Below are 18,970 nucleotides of genomic sequence, written 5' to 3' on the forward strand. Positions count from 1 at the left end.
TGACTGTGTTCACATGAACACCTAAAAAAAAAAAAAACAGAACATTGAAATTTTTGTTTTCCAAATATACATATGCATTTAAATTGAACAGCCTGTTTTTTGTTCAGACTTCTGTTCATTCAAAGTAGATGAGATGTGATACAATTTATTACAGATGTTCTGTATGTGTATTTTAAACAGGAAAGTCTCCATTTAGCATAAACATTTTTCGACAATATTATGCCTGATAAAATTTGACATATAGAAGTAAAATTTTCTTTTATTAATCTTTTTCCCCATCCCATGTGGGTCTACAGCTTTTCAGATAAAGATTTGCAATCATTTGCTTTGAATAAAATGTGAATTACCAATCACAAGAAACTGACTTATAAATGATTAGATATGTACAGAAACTTTATTTTCAGTGATTTTAGAACAAACTCCTGAATTTAAGCACACTGTGCTGCTGACATCTTTTCATACACAAACACACCGTGCCAGGAATAAATCATTTATAAGAAAAGTTGGTGATTGAACAAACCATTCTGTGTTTTGTAAGCAGTTTATATCGTCCTCCACAGCGTTGTTATTGTTGTCAGCTGACAGCTGCGCTTCACATCCTCTTTCTGTTGCGTTCGGCTAGAACTTACACGGTTTGGAGCAGGTGTCCCAGAAACCTCATCTTCAAAAACAATCGATATGTCACTTAAACCTTCGCTATAATCGCTCACTATGCCTTCGTTGCCCATGTCTGCTGTATTGGTAAACGGAGCTGTGCTGCAACACATTTACTCGCATGACGTCACATCTGTTGCAGTGAAAAAGTAGTTCAACTTGGAGGCGGTAAATTCAAATTCTCAGATGGGTAACGAAATGTCTAAATCCTTATTCAGTGTAATTTTATGGTAAAAAGACATGTGGAAAAAGCTTTTTTTAAATTCAAGAATATGTAAAAACATCATGGCATGGCAGGGACCCTTTAAAAGTGCCAGTAATTTCTAAATAGTTAATATGGTGTTTTTGCTGAGCTCATTTAAGGGGGGAAGTTTCATTCCGACTCCTTTGTGTTGGTGTACAAAGGCAAAAAACAAGTGTTGTCACTGTCTACCTATGGACCTGACTATAAATATATCTATTAATTGTAGTAAAATTCATAAAGCACTTTTAAAGGAATAAAGTAGTGCTGAACAAACTCCTAAACAAAACCATAAAAACAGTTTTGCATAAGCAAAGTTAAAAACCATGACACTGGTGATGACAATAGAAAGTAGGCTTCAAGACTAGTCTTAAGAGTAAACAGAACTTGCCTTCCAAATCCCAACAGGCAGACCTGGTCCATAAGGTAGGAAAAGGCTCTAAAAACCTGCCGACGTCTTTTCTTTAAAAAAAAAAAAAAACCTTAGGACTGAAGGGCCTTTTATTTTGTTAGATTTCTGTGCCAGTCTTTGCCTCATACCAAAGTGGGAATGTTTGAAGAAGTAACATGATAAACACAAACTTAACATGGGGTTATGGCTCTTTAAAAACTAATGGGGCAGAAACATTTATATAAAAAGTAGTCCATTTTATGACTAAAGCATGATTTTTTTTTTTTTTTTTTTTTTTTTTAAGGCATCTACACACCCAAATTATTTTACACGTGGAGGAACTTTGTCTGACCTTGAACAGTCATTGACTTAAATATCAGTAGCTGACCCACTATTGCTTACCATTTCATGAGTACCACAACTTTTAAGATTCTAAATTTCTCAGGTAGCAGGCTGTAGGTCTGTTAAGTGGGTAGGATTAAATCTGGATTGCAGGAGGATGCACAGGCATCTGATGTCAAGAGAATTATTTTCTAAATGTATGAAACTCTAAGAGGCAGATCCAAAGGTCACCTGATACGAAGGTAAATGTACATCCTGTCCCCCCCACCCCAAGGTGGAGCCAGGCCTGAGCCCAGAAACCAGTCAGGTGAAGTTTATTCCCCGGGAGGCGGGGCCATATGAGGTTGAACTGACATATGATGGAGCTCCAATCCCTGGATCACCTTTCACCCCCACCGCTTATCCTGCCACAGACCCATCCAAGGTCAGCCACTGTTTTTACACCTGTAATCTGAATCAAAACTGTTGCGGTTAGCTTTGGCTATGATAGATTTATCATGGGATAGACTCAAATCTTAATCCATTTTCTATGGACGAGGACAAACATCGAATCTTTGTAGGGTGCCAGCTAATTATTTTCAGATCAGAAATTTGTCAAATTTACGAGTCTATTAGGGTCGTCAAATGCCTTTTGTTCCAAATATTGTTCTATCCCTTATCTTGCTTCTCAGGTGCGTTGCTCCGGCCCCGGCTTGGAGCGCGCCAAAGTTGGGGAAACGGGGGAGTTCATCGTGGACTGCACCAACGCTGGTCCAGCTGAGTTGACAATCGAGATCATCTCAGACAGCGGCACTGAGGCAGAGGTTCACATCCAAGACAATGGAGATGGAACCTACACAATCACCTACATCCCTCTGTACCCTGGTTCCTACACACTCACCATCCGCTATGGTGGCCAGGATGTACCAAACTTCCCCGCTCGGCTCAATGTTGAGCCCGCAGTTGACGCCAGCGGTGTCCGTGTCTTTGGACCAGGAGTGGAGGGCAAAGGTAAAAAAAGACCAGGTCTTGTAGTACTGACTAAATGATTGTTACAAAAGCTCTAATTATTGAAATGCCATCTAATGTTTATAAATGTTAACTAGTTTCACCTTTAAACACACATCTGCTAAACAGTGTTCTGCAATTAATAAGATGGTATTTCTTATTTATAAATGACCTTTATTACTTGAGGGGGAGATCCTTCCCCCCCATTAAAATCGCATTTGAATTCTGTTAAAATGTAATACATCCACTAGGACAAAAAGGGGGAGGGGGAATAAACCTCTGCATATTTCATTAATAAAAATATGCAAAGACTGCAGTGCCTTTCTGACAATATTGTATTTTAGCAATTTTGTACTATTTGATGGTATATTGTAAAGTAATTTGTCTCAAATTGTGAATATTTGTTTTATTACAATTATATGGCTTCTTTCTCTGTAACAGAACCTAATCTTGTATGTTATACATTAATGTAAATATGTCCTGGACTCTTTCATTACTTTCAGTGCATATACTAGTTTTTGTTCCATTTAGTTTTTCATAACAAACATGAAGAAATCTACAAATATTTGAACACTATTCTGGCTTGGCGACTTGTGTTTGTAGGAGTTTTCCGCGAGGCAACCACAGACTTCACTGTGGATGCTCACACGCTCACAAAGACAGGAGGTGATCATATCAAAACGGTTATCAGCAACCCCTCAGGCAGCCACACAGACGCCATAATCACAGACCTCAGAGATGGAACCTACAACGTGGAATACACACCCTATGAGGAGGGTGAGCTACCACTGCCTGCACCTAAAGTATTTGTACTGTATGTTTCAGTAGTAGTACTTAGTGTTGTATGCACATTGTTCAGGTCCACACAGTGTGGAGGTTTGCTATGATGGTTCTCCAGTTCCTAAAAGTCCGTTCCGTGTAGCTGTGACTGAAGGTTGTGATCCGGCTCGTGTACGTGTGCACGGTCCTGGCCTGAAAGGCGGCACCACCAACAAACCCAATAAGTTCACAGTGGAGACACGGTATGTGAGATAAGTCCAAACCATGTGGGTGTGTCAGAGGAAGCAATCATTTAGATGTCAGTTTCAGGCCATAAACAAGCTTTCAGCCATGAATATTCTTCAGTTGCACTTTATATACACACAGACAGACATGGGGTGTTCACAATGAAACATTAAGCATAGTTAACTGTTAAAGGTAGAATTTAAAAACTGGCCGTTTTGTGTTGCTACAGAGGAGCAGGTACCGGTGGTCTTGGTCTGGCAATGGAGGGTCCATCAGAGGCTAAAATGTCATGTACTGATAATAAGGATGGCAGCTGTAGTGTGGAGTACATACCATATGAGCCTGGAACCTACAACCTCAACATCACCTATGGAGGCCAACCCATAACAGGTACTCTACTCATATAGACAGTAATCAGATTAGACCTTCGTGGTTCCACTTTTGAAACACAGTTGTGTCAAAGACCTTATTAGATGTCATTCTAATCAGATCAAGATGTAATCATTTGAGCTGCAGAATTTCTTGTTGATTTATAAAGATCCCATGTCTTTATGGTGAAGGATCCAAGAATGAGCCTAGAGCATAAATCTAGATTATCTTGAATGATTGAGGTGTAGTTTACAAAATGAAAGTTTTGTTTTGGTTTTTCAACTCCAAACTACATCAGAGCTGTCAAATATGTCCATCTACACTCGTTAATATCACCATTGGGTCTATTATTTACATAGATATGTCTAGCATTGTTACAAACAATACTCCCACATCCCTCAATGCACCCTACACAATGACTTCACTGTTTAATGGCATCAGGATAAATGACCAGTGAAGATAAATGATGTAAAGTGTCAGTGTGTGAGGAGGGGGGAAATAGAGTACTCCCTCCAATGGTAAATACAAGTTTTTTTTTTTCATTTTTGCATTAAAGATTTTATTGCAACCAGTATGTGCAAGGGCACATACAGCCACTGTGCTGACAAGACCTTGCATATGTCATAATTTGATGTGGATACACATACCTGAATCATCCAGCAGGTGCCACTATTGAACAGGTTTCAGAACATAAAATCTTTTTTGTTTAGATTCTTGAACAATGTTAAACACAGGGTTTAAAAGGATTTCATTCTTGTGACTTTGCTTAGAAGAACATGGAGTTTAAAGGTTTGGTGTCATCTGCATCTTCTACCCATTGTTTAATTCAGGTTTTCCATTCCCATGCTGTTGTATACCATTTCCCATATTTGGCCACCTAGTGGGCATCAAGGTTCTCCCCACCGTATTGGCTCGTGTGAAGGTCAGATATTGTGTAGACAAAACAGTCGACAGACTTAATGCCTTGCATTATTAACTAGATCTTAATTAGTTTGACCATGCCTTATTGCTGTATTAAGCTGGAAATCTGTAGCATGGTGGCTTTGACTACACAACCTGGTTGGGATAGACTAATCCACTCGCTTATCTAATTTGAATTTTTGCTGTAAAAGCCCTAGACTGTTACCAGCGCAGGGGAAAAGGAAGGTCTTTAAACCCCCCCCCCCCAAAGTGCTTGATTGCTTGAAATTATTTGGATGGTTGTATGTTTCAAATTTTGTGTATTGAAGAGATGAATAAATTCTAAACACTGAACAATCTTTTGGGGGGGGCTGTAAATTTAGAATAAACAAGTCGGTGCTTATGCAGTTAACAAGTATGGTTGCTTGATTCTCTGATAATCTGGCAAGACTGATTTGATTCTACAACAGGTGGAGACATTGGGACACTTCTTGGATTACCACAAAAGGCACTTATTCTTTGCTTTTCAGATAAAAAGTTGGACGAGTTGATACCTATAGAGCATGCCATAGGTATTAAAGGCACTGCGGTGGTTTGAATCATATTTATCTAATAGATTACAAATTGTTCATGTAAATGGGGAATCTTCTTCACAGACTAAGGTTAATTATGGAGTTCCACAAGGTTCTGTGCTAGGACCAATTTTATTCACTTTATACATGCTTCCCTTAGGCAGTATTATTAGATGGCATTGCTTAAATTTTCATTGTTACGCAGATGATACCCAGCTTTATCTATCCATGAAACCAGAGGATACACACCAATTAGCTAAACTGCAGGATTATCTTACAGACATAAAGACATGGATGACCTCTAATTTCCTGCTTTTAAACTCAGATAAAACTGAAGTTATTGTACTTGGCCCCACAAATCTTAGAAACATGGTGTCTAACCAGATCCTTACTCTGGATGGCATTACCCTGACCTCTAGTAATACTGTGAGAAATCTTGGAGTCATTTTTGATCAGGATATGTCATTCAAAGTGCATATTAAACAAATATGTAGGACTGCTTTTTTGCATTTATGCAATATCTCTAAAATTAGAAAGGTCTTGTCTCAGAGTGATGCTGAAAAACTAATTCATGCATTTATTTCCTCTAGGCTGGACTATTGTAATTCATTATTATCAGGTTGTCCTAAAAGTTCCCTGAAAAGCCTTCAGTTAATTCAAAATGCTGCAGCTAGAGTACTAACGGGGACTAGGAGAGAGCATATCTCACCCATATTGGCCTCTCTTTATTGGCTTCCTGTTAATTCTAGAATAGAATTTAAAATTCTTCTTCTTACTTATAAGGTTTTGAATAATCAGGTCCCATCTTATCTTAGGGACCTCATAGTACCATATCACCCCAATAGAGCGCTTCGCTCTCAGACTGCAGGCTTACTTGTAGTTCCTAGGGTTTGTGAGAGTAGAATGGGAGGCAGAGCCTTCAGCTTTCAGGCTCCTCTCCTGTGGAACCAGCTCCCAATTCAGATCAGGGAGACAGACACCCTCTCTACTTTTAAGATTAGGCTTAAAACTTTCCTTTTTGCTAAAGCTTATAGTTAGGGCTGGATCAGGTGACCCTGAACCATCCCTTAGTTATGCTGCTATAGACTTAGACTGCTGGGGGGTTCTCATGATGCACTGAGTGTTTTTCTCTTTTTGCTCTGTATGCACCACTCTGCATTTAATCATTAGTGATTGATCTCTGCTCCCCTCCACAGCATGTCTTTTTCCTCTCTCCCTCAGCCCCAACCAGTCCCAGCAGAAGACTGCCCCTCCCTGAGCCTGGTTCTGCTGGAGGTTTCTTCCTGTTAAAAGGGAGTTTTTCCTTCCCGCTGTCGCCAAGTGCTTGCTCACAGGGGATCGTTTTGACCATTGGGGTTTTTACGTAATTATTGTATGCCCTTGCCTTACAATATAAAGCGCCTTGGGGCAACTGTTGTGTTGTGATTTGGTGCTATATAAATAAAATTGATTGAGATTGACTGATTATTCCATGTGTATCATCATAGCCTGTTGAACTACTGTAAGGCTCCAGATTGTTTTGTAACCCTGCTGATGTTTGTGCCGTGCAGGCAGCCCATTCACTGTGCCAGTCAGCGATACAGTGGACAGTACCAAGGTGAAATGTCAGGGTCCGGGTCTGGGCAACAACGTCAGAGCTAATATTCCTCAGGCATTCACAGTGGATGCCTCCAAGGCTGGAGTGGCCCCACTGCAGGTCCGCGTGCAGGGTCCCAAAGGTAAGTGCATTTTTTGACGACGTTTTTATGCAAAACTGAATTATTATGATGGCCTCAGAATAATTGAGAATGCAAAATGCACATTGATTTGTACAGGTGTGGTTGAGCCTGTGGAGGTGGTGGACAATGGAGACCAGACGCACACGGTCAACTACGTCCCTACCAGAGAGGGTCCTTACTCCGTTAATGTGTTGTATGCTGATGAGGAGATCCCACGCAGGTAACAGTCAGAAAACATCTTCATTCTTTGACCAGTCCAGCAACTGATTATTTACGTCTGAGATGATTTCTATTGCAGTTTGCTTCAGTTAAATGAGTTGGTCAGCAAGAAAAGACATAAACATACTTAAAGAAATGTGGACCAAGGAAGAGTTAAATGTTGTGACTCTGGATTGTATCTGTTCCTTTTAGTCTTTGTTCCTTTGATACATAGACTGAGGATTGTTGATCCCAATTAAGGGGGTGCATCCTGCTTTGCTCCTGAATACTATGTCAAAGCAATAGGATCAAAGTTGAGCAGTAAGGTGCAAAGATAAAGCACAACCTTTTGATCGTGATTCCTTTGGTATCCTGCTGACTTACTATTACTAGATGTTCTCTAACTGGTTAAAGAACACTAAGTAACTTGTAAAAGGCTATAATTATCAATTGTATAAATCATTAAAAGTAAAGGGTTATTCCACACCAAATCACCACATGGGCTAAACCTAATTTTCTCAGATTTTCACGAAATTCAGAATCAATGTTGGGTGTTTAGTGTTTGTTTTTTAACCTCCAAACTACAAACCTAAAAATTCAGGTCAACCCTGAAAATCCAAGTACTTGAAATAATGACAGATGAGCATTATTTCCTGGGTGGGGTGTTCTTTTTCCAAGGATACTTTGTTTGTCTAAATTGGACATTTTATTTATTTATTTTCAGGGGCTATGGACATTTGTAATCTGGTGGCCATGCTGTTATTCATAAATATATATACTCCCTTGATGGAGGACCGGGGTGAGGTGCTCATTCGCTAACTGTTGCCAGAGTCCCGCCATCTTAGTTAGCATTTAATACCCAGCCATGAATGGACATGATCAATGTTTATCTGCATTTTCTGTGCTTTTACTGTGTTGCATTTATTCAAACTCGGTCCCACATTTGTACAGCCACTATTTGTCAAAACATATACAGAAGATCAGACTATTTATATAATTGAATGAATTAGTTACTCCCAGCGAGCTTGGGTGGTGGCTAAGTGGTTAGTGTGCTTGGTTTTAGTTCAGAAGGCTCCGGGTTCAAATCCCACCCCTGCCAGATTTCTCCATGTAATGTGGAGTTGCGTCAGGAAGGGCATCCAGCGTAAAACCTGTGCCAATTCAACATGCAGATCCACCTTGGATTTGCTGTGGCGACCCTGAGTGCAAACAAGGGAGCAGCTGAAGGGACTTACTAGTTAGTCCCAGTCCAGGTAGAAAATACCATCAGTTTGTCAAACACACTGTCTGCCGTGACACAAGATACTAGTCTGATCCTTAATTTTATTATGAAGTTAAATTAAAGATGGGAAATGATCAGGGGTGAAAGTAAGAGCTCTGTGCGCTCACATCATATTAAAGATATTAACATTAAAAACTTCTCTTAACCCACCTGCAACGCCACTTTTACGGAGCGCTTCTCCGCAAAAATATCAAATAAAATTAAGCAGCCGGCAGGCAGAGTGGAAGTAAGATTATTCAATAATTTCTGGACCAAGTTGAAAGAAATCTGAAAACACTAGACTGGAATATTCAGTATATCATAGAGAAACTAATCTTTCGTGTATATTAGTACACTATACAATTTCAAAGCGACTGTCATGTGACCCACCGCATTGAGAGAGAAAGTATTTCCATTCTATGAATTTGCTCTATAGCTCAGGATGAAAAACCTGAGGCTAATTAAAAAGGGATAAAGTGAGATTTATGAAAGTGAGACTTCTAATTGAATCACTAAACAAATGGTGAGATTTATCATGACAAAGCATTCAGGCAGTAAAACTGAAGTCACTACTTTACAGAATGCAGATCGGCACAAAAAATACATTTTCTAACCTTTATTAAGCAATTTTAGTAATTTCCCCACATCATTACAAATAATTCACACTTGTGCACCTGAATGCTGCACGCAACAGCATTTTCAGATCACTTTTACCCAAGTTTAAGTCGGCAAATCAATTTCTAGCTAATGTCTGACGACGCATAGTAACGCTAAGCAAGATGACAGCTGCTGGCAACAGCTCACTGCATCCGGCATCTAGTGGATTAAATAGAAATCGTTTTCAGAAAGCCTTCATCTGGTTGACCAGAAATTTTAGATTTGAAGTGTGGGGTTCAAAGCAAACACGATCTGAGGTTGAGGGTTAACCCACTGGATGACTTACAGAGAACTCACCAGTTGCTCTGATTAATCTGTTAGATACTTGAAAATGACAAAGGATGTGAAGAACTAATCCACTTAAATCAATCAATCAATTTTTTTTATATAGCGCCAAATCACAACAAACAGTTGCCCCAAGGCGCTTTATATTGTAAGGCAAGGCCATACAATAATTATGTAAAACCCCAACGGTCAAAACGACCCCCTGTGAGCAAGCACTTGGCTACAGTGGGAAGGAAAAACTCCCTTTTAACAGGAAGAAAAAGTTATTGTTAAAGTAACAATAACTGTTCTTTACTCAGTTAAACCTCTAATGGTAACAACTCAGAAGGACAACAGAATCTGGATCAAGAAGAGGAGCCTGACCTTTCCTCCTTATTGCTGAGCTGTGATGCTGTTGCTTTGATACGATAATCTGGGTCAAATACAAACAAAATGAATCTGTATCAAAGCAGTGTTGTGCTAATTTATTAGGTATTGTAACATCGAAGGCTGCTTTGGTTCATATTATGTTTGATCTTGTCTCAATCTTTGATGGTGAAAAGGATTAGCCCGATTGCAGGGTTAAAAGCAATAGGATTAGTGTTCAGCAGTAAGGTTTTGATCCTGATTACAGCATCAAAGACAAACCTGCTGAAAACATTGTAAGATCAACTTTGTCCATATTCATGTCATAATTCATTTCTAATCATAATTCATAGTTCACTTATCAACAAAAAGGAACAGATCAATCTTGTATTCTGTTCCTTGTAACAATAAATAAGAAAAAAAATCAATTGAAGCCAATTCCAACCAAAGTCCTCGTCAAGTTACCAAACATCATATAAACATGATTTTCTTACATTTCATCGGTTATTCACCTTTCTACTAACTTACTATATTCTCTCATAATTGTATCCTTTTGAATCCATAAACATTTGTAAAACATTAAATTTCTTTGTTCAGTGCATTCCAAAGTTTAAGTCCATAAACAGAGGGACACTTCTGTTTCATAGTTGTCCATGTAACATGGTCTGAAAATATTTTCTTCTATGGCAAACAGCCTGTATAACAAGACCTGAATAAATTTTGGATAGCTGGCAAAGTTCCTTGCTCCTTGTTCCTCCACATAAGTGCAACTTTTAAGTCAGCAAGAGCCTTCAATTTTAATTGGCTAGTTGCAATTAACTAATTATTGGTATGTTCTCTGTAACCTTTTTTTGTTAATTCTAATGCTTCTTTATTGTAACAAATACAAGGACTTAGTGGTACTGCTATGTCACCCCAGTCTTCAGTGCAAACTATGGGAGAACTAAACTATGGGAGAATCATTGAGCAATACAGCATACACAAGTTAGTCAAATCTTTTATTTTAAATAAAATGCCAATACTCTTACCAACTTTTCTTTTTATATAATCTATATGGGCTTTCCAATTTAATTTTTCATCTAAAACACCTAGAAACGTCATTAACTTTCAATGACTCGCTCAGTGGTCATACTCGCATCAACACTCTTTCTCTGATTGCCAAAAATCATATTTCTTCTATTCTTCCTGTTATTTCCAACAAATTGCTTCCTGAGTGACATATACTGGTAGCAAACAACAAAAATTAACATGATTTCACAAATGTCATTAATAAACAAAAGAAAATGCAAAGGCCTTAAAACAGACCCTTGTGGGACTCCACGTATGACCTCTCTACAGTCAGAATTTAACCCATTTATATGTACATACTGTTGACTGTTTGCAATATAACTTTCAAGCCACTGGTGTGCGCTGTGCCCGTAATTTCACACTTACATAATTTTGATAATAACTTTTGATTAATGGTGTCGAATGCTTTGCGTAAATCTGCATCTCCTTCCTCAGCCCCTACAAAGTGAAGGTGTTGCCCACTCATGATGCCAGTAAGGTGCGTGCCAGTGGACCAGGCCTCAACACCACCGGAGTAACTGCCTCTCTGCCTGTTGAGTTCACAATAGACGCCAAAGACGCTGGAGAGGGACTGCTCGCCGTTCAGATCACTGTGGGTCCACACATGTGACACACTTACTTGATTTTTACTTACTTTTTAGCAACACTGCAAATGTATCTGCACACAGACTTATGGTTTTGAAATGCAATGTAATAATGTGGCTGTCTCACACCTTTCTCTCTAAAGGACCCAGAGGGGAAGCCTAAAAAGGCAAAGATCCGTGACAACCATGATGGAACCTACCTGGTGTCCTATGTGCCAGACATGACTGGCCGATACACCATTCTCATAAAGTATGGAGGAGATGAGATCCCATATTCACCCTACCGTATCAGGGCCCTGCCAACTGGGGATGCTAGCAAGTGCACAGTTACAGGTATGTGTGGAACACTTAGTCGCATACTGCTGTTACTGATGATTGTTAGTGTATTGATGTCTGTTTCATCCATAACGGTGAAAGATATTCTGGCAACTGTCAAATTATGTTACACAAATAGTTCATTTATTGAAAATGCATCATTTGTAGAAATGGGTCAACTTGTTTATTCTTAAACATCAGTTTGAGGAACTGCAAGGCCACTTGGCGGGTGTTCCTGCCAAAACTAAAATAAAACCTTGCAAAATGTTCTTCTGCCCTTTCTTGCTGCTATGCCACAAATTTCTGTTTTTTCTTTGATGGACCAAACATATTCACGTTTGTCTTGTTTAAATGGTTTCCAATGCTTTACCCTGTTTCAAAACTTAAAATATTTTCTTATTGTTGCCCCTTTATAGTGGCAGACAGGTCCCTGTTAAGTCATGCATCAAATATTCAGTTTTGGTAAAAATGAATAAATGGGTAAGGCATGTTTTCAGTACCACTGAAGGTGCATAAACACTTACAAGCCAGTCTCAGTATAGCATGGCCTCTAGGAAATTCTATAGTTTTCCCAGTATCGTAGGAACAGCCAGCTCAATGAATGATTACACAGGGGTTAAAATTATTTTTTTAAAAATACTTAAATTCTGGAGGAAAAAATGGGTCAGATGTATTCCCAAAAAGGTATGTCTACAGTCCAACATTGATGTATTTGCTTAAAAACTAACTTGGTGACAAAGGCTATTTTTGATTTGCATAATGGTCAAAAACTAAAGTTACTGCAAATTATTGGTTGAGTCAGTGGGATTATAAAAAACTACACCACCTGTTTTGCATAGTTATTGGTGTGGGGTCCAGTGGGTGTTGACCTTTTGTTGCTTATTGCTGTAGATCAAGCATTCAAAACAGTCAAAGTATTGTTTTTAGGACCTGTTGGCTCATGCATTAATTTGCATTACCGTTTACCAAATTGGAGTGAATAATTTTTGACCCCTACACAAATATAGTTGGACTGCCATAAGTTTTGTGTAGCCTATATGTCATAACCTTGGGCTGTAAATGGAACAAACTATTCCTCTTTTTTGGAATCCTTACAATCACACAAATGATGGTACTTAATATGGTTGGAGCGCTCTTATTTTAGTCTTTTCCTGGGTACAGCTGCCACTCTGGGATGGTAAGTGTTTATTCACCTTAAATGACATATCAGTTATAAGTATCTGGCTCTGCACTTTTTATGTAAATCCATCTCAGAAAAACTTTATGGAATATGTAAGAATGGTCACAACCTATCACTGAGGGGTATGAAATTCACTTTCATGTTTTATACTCTGACGCTTCTGGCACAGCCCCCTTTTTGGAGATATTCTTTGCAAGTCAGACCCATCCTTGAACTAAAATCCAGGATTAGTTCATTGGCATTCATGGGGGAAAAAAAAACAATGATTCCACACAGTGTGAATAGATAAAGAATCGGCTTTCAGCAGCTCACATAATGTCTTTCTGCATTTGTATGTGGTGCTCCTCACGCTGTGCTGTAGTTACACTTCCCCAGATCTTGCGCTGTGTGTACACACACATGCACATCCTCTCTCCCTCCCAGCTTCACACTTCACAATCTGTTAAGTGTTTGGAGCACAATTATTGCCTCTCACCACCCTCACCTCCACCTGATTGTCTTTATTTGTCACTTTTTGTTTTTGCTCCCCTGCTTCTCACCGTTCCTATGTCAGTCTCAATCGGCGGTCACGGTTTAGGTAAGATTTCCGAACAATTTTGTCCTGTAAAGGAACCTTCTTCTGTCAGCATGGAGAATAGTGGCAACAACTTCCATCAGAATGTCTTTTCTCTACTTTCACTCTTTGGTCTTCTTCCTAATCTTCTCTCTCAATGACTCTCTGCTGTTCTCATATTTTTTTAATTGGACACACTAATGGACTAACACAGCTAGGATAGCATGGTGGAATGGCACTTGGGCTAATCTGTCTTTAGTTTTAAATGGAGACTGTATAACAATAACATTATTCATCAATATCCATCTGTAACAATGTGGTTGGAAATAACAAGGTTATGATTAGACCTCATCAGACTTGACCCTGGTGTCGTGGTTGTGGAATGTGCATGCTGAATGTCGTGTGGAAAAGGAAGGTGTGCCTGCAATGGTTTCCTTATAGTAGTACAGGCCAGGCCTGGATTACTGTAGGAAAACTATATTGTTTCAGAGTACAGTGTTACAGCGCATCACTTGTTCTTGACTCTAGGTGCTGGTATTGGGCCAACCATCCAGATTGGTGAGCAGACTGTGATCACTGTGGACGCAAAGGCTGCTGGGAAAGGCAAGGTGACATGCAGCGTGTGCACGCCTGAGGGGGTGGAACTCGACGTGGATGTGGTTGAAAATGAGGATGGCACATTTGACATCTTTTACACGGCGCCGCAGCCTGGCGAGTATGTGATCTGTGTGCGGTTTGGTGGCGAGCACATTCCCAACAGTCCCTTCCAAGTCACGGTGAGTGTCCACATTTTGCACACATGCACAGTGGCAAACTGTTGAGCTGCTTTCATGTGTGAAACTTGCATTTAGCAGAACAGTGAATGTCACTAGTACTGATTAGTCATACTTGTCAAACTTGTAAATTCCAAGGGTCTGATACCCCTTTGAATTTAAAGTGAATCACTCTGATAAATTTAGTCACTGTCAAAGCAGTATTATGTGTGATTGCAGATATCTTGTGTTAATTACTGGCCTTTTAATGAGTAGTCTCCTTAATGATGCTGGAACACCGAGCTCAGTGATGACCCTGACATCAGCATATCTGTCACACCTAAGCGCAGCAAAAATGTGCAACAGGTAGAAAGAAACTGATCAGTTAGATATCTCCTTTCTCTGCAGAAGCCTCCTGACTGGTTCCTGGTGATGTCACTTTTCCCCCCAATCTGTCTGACTCCTGTTTATTCCCCTCCAAAACCTCCATAATTTTTTTTTTTTTTTTTTTTTTTAACTTCCCTCCCTGTCCCGCCACCCCCCTCAGGCCCTGGAAGGAGCTCCACCTGACCAGCTCATGCAGCAGAGCCAAATGCCCCAGTACTACACTCAGCAGCCCTGGGTACCTAAAATATCTGACTCCGCTCTCTCATCCCTTTCAAGCATTGTCACTTTGTTTACCTGGGTGCTGCATAGTCTCTCTGCTCCTCCTTCCTCTCCTGTGCTCTCGCTCAGTGTCTGGTGTGCAGGTGTTTAATCTGAGAGGTCTTTGTCTGTTTCACTCTATCATTTCTGTTAACACATGGACATGGCAACAGTGCTGCACAATAACAACCAAACAGCATTTGGATGTTTTTCTTACAAATGCTGATGCTGCAGTATGAGAGGACACCATGTTGATGTGGTGTGATTTGTCCTGTAAAGCAATTCTCTGAAAGTTGGAAATCAGATGTCTTCCAGATGTCATTGTGCAGCTCCAGCAGTGCTCCATGTCAGCTTGTGACAAAAACAACCATTTTCAGAACTAGCAGTGTGGGCGTGTCAGCCGCGCCCCTGTTTGTAAAATGGTGAACTGGGGTGTGTCCTGTGCTTCATTGTTCTCCCCAGACCTCCTTTTGTTTTTGTCCGCTCATTCTGTTTGTCATAATGATCACCATAATCGCCATTGTCAGTTGTACCATCTCATGATCATGTTTCTCATGCAGAAGCTTTTAAGTCGTCTCGTGTTCGCTTCATTGCATCTGAATACATGCTTTTGTCATAAACCTCATAATGCTGAACTGTAACTGATTAGGCAGTTGGTAGAAAATGACTACTATAATTTAGACTTTTATTGATACCAAATAGGATGTTGTCCTTCAACCTGGTCTACTGCATCAATGAGCAGAATCTCCAAAAGCTTTAAATCTGTTGTTGAATCACCTTAAAATTAAGTGAAAATGGTGACTAGGCATGAAGGATACAAGTGAGGGAAACCACTAAGACACCATGGCTGTTCCCAGGGAGTTACTTCACAAGTGTCAGAGACTGAGTCTATATAGCAGATTTCTGTTGCTTTGACGGTCTTATTATAGTAAGACTGAATTCTTCTAGCGTTCAGATAGTTTGATAGAGTACTCTGGGAGGGACTGGCCCTGAGTTTGGATACAAATTACTGATTGAGTAAAACATATCTTTGAAAAAGTTACTTTTTGTTGCAAACCATGGCAATAGAATGGCTTTAGCTGGATAAATGGATATGGCCATTACAGTTCACCACAGCGCGTTTCCAGACAATGATTGAACCCTGCCATCTGTCTCCTAGGCAACAGACAGGGTGATGGGAATGAATGGTCTAGATGTGGCAGGGCTGAGGCCATTTGACCTGGTCATTCCGTTCACCATCCAGAAAGGAGAGATCACTGGTAAGTTGAACAGACTGAAACCTGTGTGTACGCACTGTTGGCTCAGTCTTACAAAGTACTTGTCTTACGATGAAGGTGAAGTTCGAATGCCATCGGGTAATGTGGCTAAGCCAGACATCACAGACAACAAGGACGGCACTGTGACTGTAAAGTACGCACCCACTGAAGCTGGACTGCATGAGATGGACATCAAATACGATGGCATCCACATCCCCGGTATGTCTGAACTCTGAACATTTTCCAGAAACGTGGGAGAACCCATCGTGTTGGGCTGTGTAACATGAGGAAAATCTCATTTCTGTAGGTCACTTTGTATCTCAGATATTTCATATTATGGATTTTCTGTAAATTAAATGAATTGACATCCATATGGAAAGGCTTTTTTTTTATATGGGGAGAAAATAAATCCATGTAAAGCTCAGGTTTGAACTGTTAGAAGGAAAAGTGGAGGAATCCACCCTCTTTGAGGCGACACGTCCAAAACGCATAAACTGCCTGACAGCTGAAGGGACACCGTGGAGAGTGGGAAAGAGCATGCCTGATGGGGAGAAAACACTTTAATCTCTAAAACAAAATACAAATGAATACAGCTGCCCACCACATGGAAACAACTTTTTTTTAAGCAGTTTGATCTGTACTGAAATTTGATAGAGCCTCACTGACTACTTTACTCACAGCAACAGTGAGAACAACTTTGGTCTTTTAGGAAGAAGTCAATCAATCAATTCAATCAATTTTATTTATATAGCGCCAAATCACAACAAACAGTTGCCCCAAGGCGCTTTATATTGTAAGGCAAGGCCATACAATAATTACGTAAAAACCCCAATGGTCAAAACGACCCCCTGTGAGCAAGCACTTGGCGACAGTGGGAAGGAAAAACTCCCTTTTAACAGGAAGAAACACCCAGCAGAACCAGGCTTAGGGAGGGGCAGTCTTCTGCTGGGACTGGTTGGGGCTGAGGGAGAGAACCAGGAAAAAGACATGCTGTGGAGGGGAGCAGAGATCAATCACTAATGATTAAATGCAGAGTGGTGCATACAGAGCAAAAAGAGAAAGAAACACTCAGTGCATCATGGGAACCCCCCAGCAGTCTACGTCTATAGCAGCATAACTAAGGGATGGTTCAGGGTCACCTGATCCAGCCCTAACTATAAGCTTTAGCAAAAAAAAAGCTTTAAGCCTAATCTTAAAAGTAGAGAGGGTGTCTGTCTCCCTGATCCGAATTGGGAGCTGGTTCCACAGGAGAGGAGCCTGAAAGCTGAAGGCTCTGCCTCCCATTCTACTCTTACAAACCCTAGGAACTACAAGTAAGCCTGCAGTCTGAGAGCGAAGCGATCTATTGGGGTGATATGGTACTATGAGGTCCCTAAGATAAGATGGGACCTGATTATTCAAAACCTTATAAGTAAGAAGAAGAATTTTAAATTCTATTCTAGAATTAACAGGAAGCCAATGAAGAGAGGCCAATATGGGTGAGATATGCTCTCTCCTTCTAGTCCCTGTCAGTACTCTAGCTGCAGCATTTTGAATTAACTGAAGGCTTTTCAGGGAACTTTTAGGACAACCTGATAATAATGAATTACAATAGTCCAGCCTAGAGGAAATAAATGCATGAATTAGTTTTTCAGCATCACTCTGAGACAAGACCTTTCTAATTTTAGAGATATTGTGTAAATGCAAAAAAGCAGTCTTCCATATTTGTTTAATATGCGCTTTGAATGACATAAGTGCATACAGGATTTATCAGGCAGGGAAAGTATTTTGTAAACTAAATGAAATGTTTTTCTCTCATAAGGTTCCTATTGTGCAGTCCTAAATTAGAGAAATGTTATTAATCTGTGCCCCCCCACCATTATTTCTCCTCCATCCTTGTTATAGGAAGTCCCTTACAGTTCTTTGTGGACTACATGAACAGTGGTAATGTCAGTGCTTATGGCCCTGGCCTCATCCACGGCACCGTAAACAAACCGGCCGTCTTCACTGTGAACACTAAAGACGCTGGAGAGGGTAAGAAACACTTGTGCAACTGTACTCCAGCTACTGCATGCATGTACAGAAGAGTGGAATATGTGCATCCATGTACTTTCATTTAATCTTATACATTATGTGGCCTTTCAGCAGAAGTACTTTACAGATGAAGTTTAAAAATTCTTTTGAAAGGGAAACGTGCACAAATCAGTTCTTAAATTCATGTCCATGTAGGTGGTCTGTCTCTGGCAATCGAGGGTCCATCTAAGGCAGACATCAGCTGTGTGGACAACCAGGATGGGACATGCACAGTGTCCTACCTGCCTGTCCTCCCTGGAGATTACAGCATTATTGTCAAGTACAACGACAAGCACATCCCTGGCAGCCCCTTCTCTGCTCGAATTACTGGTACCATCATCTCTTCTGATCTGATTTATTCTTTCTCATTTTGTATGATATTAAGTTTGACAAACAGATAAATGAATAGATTTAAAAGTTATAGTGGTACATATAACTAATGTGAAAAGTAGAAAAATGGTATAATGCCAAAGAGGTGATGGCAGATGTAAAATAAAGAATGCCTATTAAAATATGCCTGCTAATCTGTTAATTAAATAATCAAAGGGATAAGTTCCTCCTCTAAAAGGTGATCAAATAAAGCTTGGAAATGATGCTTATCAGATTGGATTTGGTATGCCTTCCCATGTTCTGTCATGAA

At 40.0% G+C, this 18,970-nt stretch overlaps 1 protein-coding gene across 4 annotated transcripts in view; it reads left to right on the plus strand.

Annotated features, from left to right (window-relative positions):
• flna (filamin A, alpha (actin binding protein 280)) overlaps positions 1 to 18,970 on the plus strand; it is a 136,280-nt gene that overhangs the window by 101,348 nt on the left and 15,962 nt on the right. Inside the window, exons 22-37 of one of the 4 annotated variants that reach the window (XM_034172055.1) lie at positions 1,903 to 2,052; positions 2,300 to 2,618; positions 3,219 to 3,392; positions 3,475 to 3,637; positions 3,850 to 4,010; positions 7,012 to 7,179; positions 7,276 to 7,399; positions 11,429 to 11,585; positions 11,721 to 11,910; positions 13,626 to 13,649; positions 14,154 to 14,401; positions 14,925 to 14,999; positions 16,182 to 16,281; positions 16,357 to 16,497; positions 18,163 to 18,291; positions 18,487 to 18,660. In XM_034172055.1, coding sequence (XP_034027946.1) covers positions 1,903 to 2,052; positions 2,300 to 2,618; positions 3,219 to 3,392; positions 3,475 to 3,637; positions 3,850 to 4,010; positions 7,012 to 7,179; positions 7,276 to 7,399; positions 11,429 to 11,585; positions 11,721 to 11,910; positions 13,626 to 13,649; positions 14,154 to 14,401; positions 14,925 to 14,999; positions 16,182 to 16,281; positions 16,357 to 16,497; positions 18,163 to 18,291; positions 18,487 to 18,660 — 2,497 coding nt within the window. The remainder of the gene's footprint in view (positions 1 to 1,902; positions 2,053 to 2,299; positions 2,619 to 3,218; positions 3,393 to 3,474; positions 3,638 to 3,849; positions 4,011 to 7,011; positions 7,180 to 7,275; positions 7,400 to 11,428; positions 11,586 to 11,720; positions 11,911 to 13,625; positions 13,650 to 14,153; positions 14,402 to 14,924; positions 15,000 to 16,181; positions 16,282 to 16,356; positions 16,498 to 18,162; positions 18,292 to 18,486; positions 18,661 to 18,970) is intronic. The other 3 variants (XM_034172058.1, XM_034172057.1, XM_034172059.1) reach the window with 3 other exon arrangements.

This window comes from Thalassophryne amazonica, chromosome 6 (genome assembly GCF_902500255.1).
Source record: "Thalassophryne amazonica chromosome 6, fThaAma1.1, whole genome shotgun sequence".
Lineage (NCBI taxonomy): Eukaryota > Metazoa > Chordata > Actinopteri > Batrachoidiformes > Batrachoididae > Thalassophryne > Thalassophryne amazonica.